The 14,576-nt window shown below is 46.7% G+C and overlaps 1 protein-coding gene across 2 annotated transcripts in view; it reads right to left on the bottom strand.

Moving 5' to 3' along the window:
* Window positions 1–14,576, bottom strand: part of LOC139235005 (alpha-synuclein-like) — a 105,591-nt gene that overhangs the window by 50,166 nt on the left and 40,849 nt on the right. The window contains exon 5 of one of the 2 annotated variants that reach the window (XM_070866085.1): window positions 2,910–2,978. The exons of the other annotated variant lie outside the window; for it this stretch is intronic. Coding sequence (XP_070722186.1) covers window positions 2,928–2,978 — 51 coding nt within the window. The 3' untranslated portion in view covers window positions 2,910–2,927. Of the gene's footprint in view, window positions 1–2,909; window positions 2,979–14,576 lie in introns of those variants that run through there. 2 annotated transcript variants of the gene reach the window in all.

Raw genomic sequence — 14,576 nt, forward strand, 5'->3', positions numbered from 1 at the left:
GCGTTGGAATCGTCAAATCTAGAGGTAACAAAGGCATGGGTGAGGGTTTCAGCAGCAGATGAGCTGAGGCAAGGGCGGAGACGGGCGATGTTACGGAGGTGGAAATAGGCGGTCTTAGTTATGCTGCGGATATATGGTCGAAAGCTCATTTCAGGGTCAAATATGACACCAAGGTTGCGAACAGTCTGGTTCAGCCTCAGACAGAGGTTGGGGAGAGGGATGGAGTCAGTGGCTAGGGAACTAAGTTCGTGGCGGGGACTAAAAACAACGCCTTCGGGCTTCCCAATATTCAATTGGAGAACATTTCTGCTCATCCAGATCTCCAGGATGCATTGCACCAAATCACCAATGTTACCTCAACCGCACATCCCTCTCCCCACGATCTCTGCCACCGGGGCTGACAAGACCAGAAATGTCAAAGGAAACCATCACCTCCAAGTAAGGAGGCCATGCTAAACCTCCATAAGTCAATGGTTAGGTCGAAGCTGGAGTATTGTGTCCAATTATGGGCACTATACTTTCAGAAGAAAGTCAAGGCGTTGGAGAGGGTGCAGAGGCGATTTACCAGAATGATACCAGGGCTGCGGGATTTTAGTTATGTTGAGCGACTAGAGAAGCTGGGATTGTTCTTATTAGCGCAGAGGAGGTTAAGGAGAGACTTAAAAGGAGTTTTGATCAAGTAAATAAGGAGGAACTGTTTCCATTGGCGGTTTGGTCGGTTACCAGAGGACACAGATTTAAGATAATTGGCAAAAGAACCAAGGAGATGAGGAGAACTTGTTTTACACAGCGAGTTGTTATGATCGAGAATACACTGCCTGAAAGGGTGGTGGATGCAGATTCAATAATATCTTTCAAAAGGTAATTGAATATATATTTGAAAATGAAACGTTTTCAGAGCAGGGGAGTGGAACTAAGAGGACAGCTCTTTCAATGAGCCGGCACAGGCACGATGGGGCGAATGACCTCCTTCTGTGCTGTAAGATTCTGTGATTTTAAGATATCTGAGCGGCAGAGGTGGCTGTTGGCTTAGGGTTCGCTTTGTGAACCTGGTGGCCACTTTTATCACGTTGATCGGAACCACTCTGTGCCACATAAACTGGCGCGGCAATAGCCTTTCTGCCGGGAAGCTGAGGAAACCAGGCCCAGAAAGGTAGCAATACCACAAGATGTTGGAGAACAGGCCAAATTTTCATCAGGTAGGGGGGCGGGGTCATGGTGTCCCTCTGTGCTAAAGACACGATCAGTGGCTTTATCAGAAACTTGGTGTATTAAACACACACTTTGAGAGTTCAAGTTAGGGCACAAATAGAAAACTAAGATGTTAAATGAAGAAAACAAAATGGGAGAAGCACTTTCGATGTTAAACAATTCACCTCATCCTTGGTGCAGCCTTGAATTTTAAATCATAAAGTTTCCTTACACGCTTGAGGCCCTCCTAGTGTCAGCAGTGGCTCAGTGGGTAGCACACTCGCCTGAGTCAGGAGGTTGTGGGGTCAAAGTCCCACTCCAGAAACTTGAGCACAAAACTCTTGACTGACATTTCAGTGCAGTGCTGAGGGAGCGCTGCAATGTCGGAGGTGCCGTTTTTCAGATGAGACGTTAAACCGAGGCCCTGTCTGCTCTCTCAGGTGGACATAAAAAGATCCCGTGGCACTATTTTGAAGAAGAGCAGCGGAGTTACCCCCCGGTGTCCTCGGCCAATATTTATCCCTCAATCAACATCACTAAAACAGATTAACTGGTTATTATCACATTGCTGTTTGTTGGGAGCTTGCTGTGTGCAAATTGGCTGCCGCGTTTCCACAGTACAACAGTGACTACACTCCGAAAGTACTTCATTGGCTGTAAAGCGCTTCGAGACGCCCGGTGGTCGTGAAAGGCGCTATATGAATACAAGTCTTTCTTTCTTTTTCCTAATATCTCCTTCTTGGCCCTGGTGTCGATTTTTATCTGATTACACTTCTGTTGAAGGTGGAAAATAATGCGAGTTGTCATTGTCAAAATTGGTTTCAAGCGACAGGAGGCTCGTGTGAAGCATAAACACCAGCATAGACCTGTTGGGCCGAATGGCCTGTTTCTGTGCTATAAATTTTATATCATTCTAAGTAGTAAAGAATGAAAAGAACAGGTGGGAAGAGCTGAATAAAGCAACAACAACAACTTTTATTTATCTAGCACCTTTAACGTAGTGAAACATCCCATGGCGCTTCACAGCAGTGTTATAAGACAAAGCAGATAAATCTGACACAGAGCCACATAAGAAGAAATTATGGAAGATGAACAAAAGCTTGGTCAAAGAGGTAGGTTTTAAGGAGCATCTTAAATGAGGAAAGAGAGGTTGAGAGGCGGAGAGGTTTAGGGAGGGAGTTCCAGAGCTTAGGACCCAGGCAGCTGAAGGCACGGCCACCGATGGTTGAGCGATTACAATCGGGGATGCTCAAGAGAGAAGAATTTGAAAGGAGGCCAACATTAGGTCTAAAAACAGAAAAAGTCACCAACACTGTGGCATCTTGGCACCAACTCCATTCCAATTATCTCTTTAATGTAAAGATCAAGTGCTTGCCACTGAGTTTACCAGTTAGACAGGCCTATTATTTTTCAATAAATCACCTTTACATAGATTGATGGGATCGCCCTTTAATGAGCCCGGTGTTATAATCCATACTGTAATATAGTCCCAAGTGTGTAAAAGTGGAAGTGCATAGATATGAATTGCCATGTAGTAATCGGAATATTCTTCCATTCAGAGCAGAATTATAGGTCCGACTGCTGATCCGTGCCCATTGGGAAAAGGGACTGTGATTGGCTAAATTCACTTCGCTCAGATGGTCTTTACAGCTGCCAAACTCGAGCTCTGCAACCTATCAATCAGGCCGGGCTGGAGTCAAGCTCGAAACCTGGGAGCCGAGAGGCACTGGATTGATTCACTTTCTTGTCCAACCTGGTGTGATCTGTCTGTTGGGAGCATTGTGTTCCTGAAAGAGACTTTTAACTTTTAAACCATGTATGTAGCAAGGTGATTTGCTCTGATGAAACAGTAGAATCATGTAGCACAGAAGAAGGCCAGTCGGCCCCTTGTGTCGGCACTTTAAACAACCTATCCAATTAGTCCTAGTCCCTTGCTCTTTATTGCCCGTCCCTAATTGCCCTTGAGAAGGTGGTGGTGAGCCACCTTCCTGAACCGCTGCAGTCCGTGTGGTGAAGGTGCTCCCACAGTGTTGTTAGGGAGGGAGTTCCAGGATTTTGACCCAGCGACTATGAAGGAACGGCCGATATATTTTCAAGTCAGGATAGTGAGTGACTTGGAGGGGAATTTGGAGGTGATGATGTTCCCATGCGCCTGCTGCCCTTGTCCTTCTTGGTGGTGGAGGTCGCGGGTTTTGGAGGTGCTGTCGAAGAAGCCTTGGCAAGTTGCTGCAGTGCATCTTGTAGATGGACAGATGCACCAACGTTAGCATCCTCGACCAGGCCAACATCCCCAGCACTGAAGCACTGGCCACACTCGACCAGCTCCACTGGGCGGGCCACATTGTCCGCATGCCAGACACGAGACTCCAAAGCAAGCACTCTAATCAGAACTCCTTCACTGCAAACGAGCCAAAGGTGGGCAGAGGAAACGTTACAAGGACACCCTCAAAGCCTCCCTGATAAAGTGCAACAGCCCCACTGACACCTGGGAGTTCCTGGCCAAAGACCGAGAGGACGCTGAGCACCTCGAGTCTCATCGCTGAGGGCATGCAGAAATCAAGCGTAGGCAGCGGAAGGAGCGTGTGGCAAACCTGTCCCACCCTCCCTTACCCTCAATGACTATCCCTCCCACCTGTGACAGAGATTGTGGTTCTCGTATTGGACTGTTCAGCCACCTAAGAACTCATTTTAAGAATGGAAGCAAGTCTTCCTCGATTCCGAGGGACTGCTTAAGATGAGACACTGCAGCCACGGTGCGCCGGTGGTGGAGGGAGTGAATGTTGAAGGTGTTGGATGGATTACCAATCAAGCGGGCTGCTTTGTCCTGGATGGTGTCAAGATTCTGGAGTGTTGTTGGAGCTGCACTCATCCAGGCAACATTTGACCAAGTGTGGCATCAAGGAGCCTAATGGACGCCTAGCAACTGGGGCACTGCTGAGTCACATGGTGGGAGTCAAATTGGGAGGTCTCAAATGGGCCTGCATGCATTGTGCGCAGAGGGGGATGCAGAGTGCACAGGTGCATGTTAGCCCTCAGGTCTCTGGGTCCAATAATATGGAGAGCAGTGTCCAAGGCAATGGGTGTCAGACATTAAAATGCCTCCAAACAGAACAGAAAGCCTGACTTCTGCTCAAATGATTTAAAGAATCAAATGAGGTAAAGCTATAAATAAAGACTTGCATTTATATAGCAACTTTCACAACATCCTAAAGCACTTTACAGCCAATGAAGTACTTTTGGAGTGTAGTCACTGTTGTAATGTGGAAAACGCGGCAGCCAATTTGCGCACAGCAAGCTTCCACAAACATGAATGTGATAATGACCAGATAAACTGGTTTTAGGATGTTGATTAAGGGATAAATATTGGCCCCAGGGATAACTGCCCTGCTCTTCTTCGAAATAGTGCTATGGGATCTTTTACATACAGCTGAGAGAGCAGACTGGGCCTCGGTTTAATGTCTCATCCAAAAGACAACATCTCCAACAGTGCAACGCTCCACTGGAGTGTCAGCCTAGATTTTGATGCTCAGGAGATTTGAGCCCACAACCTTCGGACTTGGAGGCAAGAGTGCTATCCACTGAGCCACAGCTGACATATGTCAAAGCTATAATTCTCGCAAAGTCAGGGGGAAAAGGGAAATAAAACGGTTTGCTGGAAAGAAAATTGCAACTCACTGAGAGTCGGGCCTAGCTAAAGCAAAAGCAGCCAAAGAAAAGTAAGTCACTCTTGAACTTTAAAAATGGGATCTTTGTTGACCTTGGCTGCAGGAGGCAGTAACAAAAACAGTTCAGAACCAATTATCTTCAACACAAGATTCTGTCGCGGTTCAGTAGCACTGATAAAAACAGCACAACGAAGTAGAAGGAGATTGCAGGCATCGAACAATCGCTCCAGTTTTATATGTGTGGCAAGATAAGAAAATACAGGATAGAGTTTCGGGGCAGTGAGCTTTATGGCCCTTTACAGTTGAGTGCAGCCCCAACACACTGAAGCAGAGGTAATGCAAACATTTGATACGAGCAATGACAGACAGGAAAAGACCCTCTGGTCCATCTAGCCTGTCTCACACAATTGTGATACACCCGGTTAAGCAACACCTCGATTTCAAAATTCTCATCCTGGTTTGCAAATCCCTCCATGGCCTCGCCCCTCCCTATCTCTGTAATCTCCGAATTGTACTTGAACTAAAAAGCAAGCAAATGTATCGAACGGAACTGCCGTCAGCACCCAAATGTAGTGTATGGGATTGCTGGCTGCAGCTAAATGTACTGAACAGCTTTTGAATGTACTGTACAAATTTTTATATGAATAAAGTATATTTTGAAATTTAAAAAAAAATCTCTGTAATCTCCTACAGCCCCACAATCCTCCGAGAAGTCTGCCCCGCTTGAGCATCCCTGATTATAATCGCTCCACCATTGGTGGCCGTGCCTTCAGCTGCCTGGGCCCTGAGCTCTGGAACTCCCTCCTTAAACCTCTCCGCCTCTCAACCTATCTTTCCTCATATACGACGCTCCTTAAAATCTACCTCTTTGACCAAGCTTTTGGTCATCTGCCGTAATTTCTGCTTATGTGGCTTGGTGTCAAATTTTTTTGTCTTATAACACTGCTAGGAAGCAACTTTGGACGTTTTACGACGTGAAAGGCGCTCTCTAAATACAAGTTGTTGTTGTTGGTACCTTGTGTATCACAATATATACACTCCCCACTCCACCCAAAAATCACGTGACCTTCTGGGAGAGGTGTGAAAAAGCAGATACAAATCCTGGGTTAATTTGAGAAAAAAAGTCTGGGAAATTCCTCTCTGACCTCTCCCTAGTCAATTTGGGCCTGAATTCCTTGCAGCACCTATCTTTTTTAAGAGGTGACTAGCGCTACAACCTGCAGAAAAATAAAACAATTGAAGGCTGCAAGTTTCTTTAGGCACACCGAAGAGCGCTGAAGAAGTACGTCATCAAAATGAAAAGTCAAGAGGTAATTTCCTGACTTCCTGCTCCCAAGGGGGAACCTTGCTTGATGGAAGTAGGCACTGGAATATTGAGTGACTGCTGCATGTAGTTCCGATGATTGCTCGAACGTATGTTGGAAGCTTGGACATCCGCTGTGCACCAATTTCCAACTAATCAAACAGCGGGAAAGCAAAACCAGAAAGGACTTGCATTTATATAGCGCCTTTCACAACGTCAGGATGTCCCAAAGCAGCCATAAATCTAGGCTGGCACTCCAGTGCAGTGTTGAGGGAGTCATCATAGACGGTCCCTCGAACGAGGATGACTTGCTTCCACGAGTTCACAGATGTTTCAATGAAGGACCCGATGTTCCAGTCCTGAACTCAAATTGAGGTGTCTGAGCGTGATTTTTTTTTAATGTGTGGTGACCGTTGCACACCAGCCACCACATGAGCTTGACAGAGCCAGGTCTTTATCCAGTGGCAAGGGTTAACCAGAACAATTGGAGACCTGCTCTGCTGCACGGACCTAGTGCGCACACAAATCACAATGTGGGCTGAGGGTGTGCTGCACTGTCGGAGGTGCTGTCTTTCAGATGAGACGTTAAACCGAGGGCCCTGTCTGCTCTCTCAGGTGGGCATAAAAGATCCTACGGTACTATTTTGAAGAAGAGCAGGGGCGTTATCCCTGGTGTCCTGGCCAATATTTATCCCTCAATCAACATAACAAAACCAGATTATCTGGTCATTATCACAGTGCTGTTTATGGGAGCTTGCTGTTTGGAAATTGGTTGCTGCGTGTCCCACATTACAACAGTGACTACACACCAAAAGTACTTCATTGGCTGTAAAGCGCTTTGAGTCGTCTGGTGGTCGTGAAAGGCGCTATAGAAATGCAAGTCTTTCTTTTAGTTATAAAGCCAAAAAAAAATTATAAATGCTGGGACTAATTGCACAGCTCTTTCAAAGTGCCAGCACAGGCATGACAGGCCGCATAGCCTCCTACTGTGTTGTAAGATTCTAGGATTCTAAGTAAACTAAGAACACAGCTAACCTGTTACTGTCTGAAAAAAGGTAAGTAACATTCAGCAAAATTGTATATACGAAGCACCAGCCCATGCTTTTCACATGCTGATCAATCTCCTCTGTATCAATATCATAGAAACATAGAAAATAGGTGCAGGAGTAGGCCATTCGGCCCTTCGAGCCTGCACCGCCACTCAATGAGTTCATGGCTGAACATGCAACTTCAGTACCCCATTCCTGCTTTCTCGCCATACCCCTTGATCCCGCCTATATCAGCACGTCTCCGCCTCTGCCTCAGCTCATCCGCTGCTGAAACCCTCATCCATGCCTTTGTTACCTCCAGACTTGACTACTCCAATGCGCCCTTGATTGGCCTCCCAACCTCCAACAATTTCAACTCACCCAAAACCCGGCTGCCCTTATCCCAACTCGCACCACATCCCGTTCACCCATCACTCCCTGTGCTCGCTGACCTACATTGACTCCTGGGTCCACTAAGCCCTCATCCAAGTGTTCAAATCCGTCCATGGCCTCGCCTCTCTCTATCTCTGTAAACTACTTGAGCCCTGTAACCCTCCGAGATCTCCGCGCTCCTCCAATTCTGGCCTCTTGCGCATCCTCGATTTTAATCACTCCACCATCGACGGCCGTGCCTTTAGTTGCCGAGGCCATAAACTCCGGAATTCCGTCCCTAAACCTCTCCACCCGTCTGCCTTGCTCTCCTCCTTTAAGACCCTCCTTAAGACCTACCTCTTTGACCAAGTTTTTGGTCACCTGCCCCAATATTTTTTTATGTGGCTCGCTGTCAAATTTTGTTTGATAACGCTCCTGTGAAGCGCCTTGGGAGGTTTTACTATGTTAAAGGCGCTATATAAATGCAAGCTGTAGTTAGTATCACCAACGTTCCCCAGTTTCATTCACAAAAATGTTGGCAGTTACCTTCGATTGCAGAAATCTATGTTCAGAAGTCAGGTCCTATGTGGAAGTAGAGAGTCACACGGGAGGGAAAGTCTCCTCGGTGAAACAGAATGAGATTGAACAAATTGTCTGACAGTGTACAGCGCGGCAGAACTCTCGAACAAACACATTGGAGCCAGAGAACTCAGTCACAGCTGACAGTCTTTGTGCAAGGAGAGGAAAGAATAGAGCAAGATGAATTGCTATGCTCGCAGCTAGCTTAGCCGGAGATTTTACAATTAGGGCTCTCACTCGATAAACTTATCTCAGCCCCAACACAAACGGCAGCTTCCATAAAGTCGAAGGCATGACTGCCAAGATTAGATTGCCATGGAATTAAATACAGCAGCAGTGATGAGTGCAGCACTGGGAATACTGTGGGCAGAAGCACAACGGCAAAAAACGGAAACATCAGTCAATCTGCAAGAATTACAGAAAACAGGATCGTCTTGCCTGGTGTAATGTATTTCCTTCAGGGGTTCTTTGTTTAAGAATTCATAGCAACACATTGCTATTAAGAATTAGTTGGTTTATTAGCAACTTTATCACATTACACATTTCCAGTTCAGCCACTCATCTCACAACCACCTGCCTCGTTGTGGATTCCCCGAACCCAACTGGCCGGGGTTTTATTGAGTCTTGTGAACGTCACGTGACTGGCTAAGCTCTGCAAACCTGTGAGCATACTCGCGGGTGTGTGCATTACAGCTGGCAATGTCACCTTGGCTCAGTGAGTAGCACTATGCCTCTGAGTCAGAGGGCCATGGTTTCATGCCCCGCTCCAGAACTTCAGCACACAATCTGTGCCGACAGCCCAGTGCAATACTGAGGGCGTGCTGCCTTGTGAGAGCTGCTGTCTTCCTAATCAGACGCTAAATCAAAGTCCCATCTGCCTGTTTAGATGGCTGTAAAAGACCTCGTGGTACTATTCGAAGACTATACCTGTACTGGTCGGAGCCAGTTTAATTCTGGACACAATAATTGTCATGAAGTACTCCAGCCACAGGGTGGCGTTTTTCTGATTGGACAGAAAAGAACAAAGAGAAAGCAAAACCAAAGAGGAAACCAGCAGCAGCAGAGGGTAAACAGCATCCATTTTAGCTTAGACTGTCTGTAACTTTTAGTGATTAGAAACAAACCTCCTGCTGTATTAAACCTTCCTAGAAGTACAGTGATGTAAATAACTTCTCCTCATCCAATTGTTCTGGAATTGTTGTATTTATATGTGATGTACAGTAAGAGATAAGTAACTTCTCTTGATTACTGCTAGTAATTGATTGTTAATGTTGAGTTACAAGAATGTTAGATATGTCTTTTATTCTTTATCAACAGTTTTCACACTACATTATTAAGGGATTTACATTCTGAAGCTCTGACCTTTTGCCATATTTCTTGGTGTAATGTTGAAGCTAGCTGGAGAATCAGAAGTACGCTCATATTACGCTACACCAGTGCAATTTTGGTGTCCCGGACCAACAGTTATTTCTCAACCAGCACCACCAAAAACAAATAAACTGACCATTTTTTGGATTGCTATTTGTGGGATCTTGCTGTGTACATCTGCCGGCATAACAGTAACTACACTTCAAAAAAATTAATTGGCACATGAAGTGTTTTGGGGAATTCTTTCTTTAAGTAGAGGAGGTCAAGGTTCATATGAAGCAGGGTAAGATAATGAGGAAAGTCTGGAAACCATCAGGTTAAGAACTCTGCTTCCAGTAGTTCATACAAGGCAAAAATATCCTGACCTAATCATAAGAGCATAAGAAATAGGAGCAGGAGTAGGCCACCTGGCCCCTCGAGCCTGCTCCGCCATTTAATAAACCATGGCTGATTTGATCATGGACTCAGCTCCACTTCCCTGCCCGCTCCCCATAACCCTTTATTCCCTTATCGCTCAAAAATCTGTCTAGCTCCGCTCTAAATATATTCAATGACCCAGTCTCCACAGCCTTCTAGGGCAGAGAATTCCATAGATATGCAACTCTCTGAGAGAAGAAATTCCTCTTCATCTCAGTTTTAAATGGGCAGCCCCTTATTCTGAGACTATGTCCCCTAGTTTTAGTTTCCCCTACGAGTGGAAATATCCTCTCTGCATCCACCTTGTCGAGCCCCCTCATTACCTTATATGTTTTGATAAGATCATCTCTCATTCTTCTGAACTCCAATGTGTATAGGCCCAACCTATTGCTGAAGTTTTGAAAAACAATGGCTAACTTTATACTCAAAGAGAAAAGGGATGTAGCAACCCTATGGTATGGTAACGGCTAGCTTTGACATAGACGTTACAATTCGGGCTCTCACCAATTGCTTCTCCTCAACCCCAACAGCAATACCATAAGCAAGATATGAAGTGGGAATGTACAAAGGATTGTATAATACCATGTGTTGGATGAATAATAGACCTCTTCTCAGTTTAACTTCATGACCTTTTGGGCTGTTGTCTTGTTGCACGACAAATAGCCCCCAACGATCTTCTACATCCCTGAGCTTGACGATTTTAAACGCATCAATCCTTCTGCTAATGCCAATTGATGCTAGGTCAATTGTTAATTTTAAATCTGAGATTGATAGATTTTTGTTAACCAAAAGTATTAAGGGACATGGGGCAAAGGCAGGTTTAAGGAGTTAGGTCACAGATCAGCCATGATCTGAATGATGGAACAAGCTCAAGGGGCTAAATGGCCCACTCCTGTTTCTATGTTCCCATCGCCCATGCCATCTATTATGAAATGTTTCTCAGAAGCTCCACTAGGCGCTAAATAATAATCTGCAGCTGTGAGTTCAAATCCCACCACGGCACCTGGGGGAATTTAAATTCACTTAATTAAATAAATCTGGAATTAAAAAGCAAGTATCAGTAACAGTGACCATGAAACTACCAGATTGTTGGAAAAACCCAACTGGTTCACTACAGTCCTTTAGGGAAGGAAACCTATCGTCCTTACCCGGTCTGGTCTATATGTGACTCCAGACCCACGGCAAGGTGGTTGATTCTTAACTGCTCTCTGTAATAAACCGCTGCGACAAAGTCAGCACTGTGGGAGCACGTGCACCACACGGACTGCAGCCATTCAAGAAGGTGGCTCACCACCACCTTCTCAAGGGCAATTAGGGATGGGCAATAAATGCTGGCTTTGCCAGTGACGCACGCATCTCGTGAACGAATTTTTAAAAAGTTGTTTAATGGTCAATGTGTTGTTCCCAAGGAGCTCCTGGTCATCATCATTGTAGGCAGTCCCTCGGAATCGAGGAAGACTTGCTTCCACTCTAAAAATAGGTGGCTGAACAGTCCAATACGAGAACCACAGTCCCTGTCACAGGTGGGACAGATAGTCGTTGAGGGAAAGGGAGGGTGGGACTGGTTTGCTGCACGCTCCTTCCGCTGCCTGCGCTTGTTTTCTGCATGCTCTCGGCGACGAGACTCGAGGTGCTCAGCGCCCTCCCGGATGCATTTCCTCCACTTAGGGCAGTCTTTGGCCAGGGACTCCCAGGTGTCGGTGGGGATGTTGCACTTTATCAGCGAAGCTTTGAGGGTGTCCTTGTAACGTTTCCTCTGTCCGCCTTTGGCTTGTTTGCCGTGAAGGAGTTCCGAGTAGAGCGCTTGCTTTGGGAGTCTCGTGTCTGGCATGCGAACAATGTGGCCTGCCCAGCGGAGCTGATCAAGTGTGGTCAGTGCCTCGATGCTGGGGATGTTGGCCTGGTCGAGGACGCTAACGTTGGTGCATCTTTCCTCCCAGGGGATTTGCAGGATCTTGCGGAGCCATCGTTGGTGGTATTTCTCCAGCGACTTGGACCTGTTGTCCATCATTGGACCTGTTGTCCCACTAGCCAGGACTCAAACACCTTCACTTGTCAATTGTGCAATAACCAACCAGTGACTATATTTCTTGAAGGGGTACGGGAGGGAAGGGAGTCACGTTGCCTCTAACAATGAAACACATATCGAGGAAGGTATGGAAGTAAATCAACCCTCTGGTCATTTAAAGAAAAAGATACTGCAGATGCTGGAAATTTGAAAGAGAAATGCAGAAAATGCTGGAAGCACATAAACAAGTTAGGAAGTATCTGTATGGCAAATATTAACATTCCAGACAGAGCCCTTCAACAGGATCTGAGATACTACAGACGGAGCAGCTTAGATAGATGAAGTGCCGTTCCTCGAGCTTATGGTGAGCTTATATAACCTCTTAAATGACCATTACAAACGGCCCCTTGATATGGTGAGGCAGACTCCAAAGTTCCGAGCTGATGATGCAGGGCAGATTTGGAATATGGGTGGCAACAGAAACGCATGTTCCCACGCAAGGTTTGGTCGCGCACTAGTTGCTGAAACGCTGCATTTGGAGACACGTAATCAGTCTCATTCATGCTCTGGAGTGGTGGTCTCCATTGCACACTTGCAGGTGGATCACTTGTGTGGTACATACGAACTCGTAACAAGGGGCCGAATTTGCGGCAAAGGCGATACTGGCCACGAACCCCTTAAGGATCCCCAATCCTTCAGAGGCATATTTCCACAACTTAGAATCTGTGAAATTTTCAGCACGGAAGGAGGCCATTCAGCCCATCTCGTCTGTGCCGGTCACAAAAGAACTATCCAGCCTAATCCCACTTTCCAGCTCTTTCCAGTTACTTTAAATCTATGGTCCCTGGTTGTTGACCCCTCAGCTAAGGGAAATAGGTCCTTCTTATCCACTCCATCTAGGCCCCTCGTAATTTCATACACCTCAATCAGGTCTCCCCTCAGCCTCCTCCGTTCGAAAGAAAACAACCCCAGCCTATCCAATCTTTCCTCATAGCTAAAATGCACCAGTCCTGGCAACATCCTGGTAAATCTCCTCTGTACCCTCTCCATTGCAATCACATCTTTCCTGTAGCTTGCTGAAGAACTGGTTGAAACCGGCCGCAGCCAGTCAGTAGCGGTGCAGCCGATGTCCGACTCAAACCCAAGGTGCTTCCGATTGTGGCCACTTTTGTGAGTAGTCGCTTCGAGAAAAAAGCATTTAGGAATAACTATGACGCATTCCTCTGGCTACAAATACACAGTGGGCCGGATTTTCCTAACTCTGTTTTCACCCCTCCTGGAGGAGGGGGGCAATGGCGGCGGTGAGCTCTTCCAGTCGGGCGACCAGCTTCCAGCGTCCTGCTTACGGGTTTACGGGTCCGGTTTCGGCGGAGCGCGGAGCATTGCCGCTCGGAAGAGGTGAGCCGATGTGCAATTGGATCGATTTTTGGCTTCCGCCCGATCCGTCGCACTCTGTAGAGCGGCCCCTGGTGGGACTGCCTGCGAAAGTGGGCGGTCCGAGCGAAACGGCCGCAGTGAGGTAAGTGATGTCCACCTCAGGTAAGTGTGAGTGTTTTCTATTTCTTTTGTGTGATTTATGTTGTGGTGGTGTGAGCTATTTATTGGGAATGTTTTTGGTGGTTTTTTTTTTTCTCCCCAGGCCTCTCTTACAGCGCTCCGAGGCCGGCTGTTTCGCTCGGGATTATCGCTTGCTCAGTCGGCCTAGCGCCCTGAGAGCGGTGTGCAACGCCTCCCTTAGCGCTCTGCCCCAGACTTGGGGCCCAGCTGCCCAATTTTGCTGACTGAGGCGCAAACTGTTCCCAGGCGCAAACTTTACCGCCCCGCCGCCATTACCGCCCCGAAATGAGCAGGACCGAAAATCCAGCCCTTAAAATCTTTATATATTAAAAGGAAACAGTAATATTAATGCTGGAATTGTGATAATTTTGACCCGTGAATATTTTTATGTGGCATCAAAAGGGCTTGCACAGTATAAATGATTTCAATTGTTAAGCTAATCCACTGGCCTCCTCTTGAGACGACATGACACTCTGATGTCATAAAGTCCATTTGCGTAATGAGGCTGAACTATTAACTGGGAAACCACGGGGGTGGAAATGGCGCAGCCCGCAGATCTAGCCATGGTTATGGAAGCATTTGAGAGTGAGCAATCACCCGTCACTGCCCGGCAGATCAAAACCTGGACAAGCCAGGACCCCTTATTATCTCTGTGTGCTTCATGGGAGCTGGTCCAGTGTCTCAGTAGAAATGCAGGAAGAGATAAAGCAGTTCCAACGGTGCAAAAATGAACTGTCTATACAGGCAGACTGCCTTCTGTGGGGCAATCGAGTAGTGGTCCCCAAGAAGGGCAGAGACACCTTCATCAATGACCTCCACAGTACCCACCCCGGCATCGTAATGATGAAAGCGATAGCCAGATCCCAGTTGTGGTGGCCCGGTATCGATGCGGACTTAAGAGTCCTGCGTTCACTGATGTAATACATGCTCGCAGTTAAACAATGTACCCAGAGAGGCGGCGCTATGTTTATGGCCCTCCAAACCGTGGTCTAGGGTACACGTCGACTATGCAGGCCCGTTCTTGGGTAAAATGTCCCTTGTAGTGGTAGACGCATACTCCAAGTGGATTGCATAGAAACATAGAAACA

The sequence above is a fragment of the Pristiophorus japonicus genome, chromosome 2 (assembly GCF_044704955.1).
Source record: "Pristiophorus japonicus isolate sPriJap1 chromosome 2, sPriJap1.hap1, whole genome shotgun sequence".
Taxonomy (NCBI): domain Eukaryota; kingdom Metazoa; phylum Chordata; class Chondrichthyes; family Pristiophoridae; genus Pristiophorus; species Pristiophorus japonicus.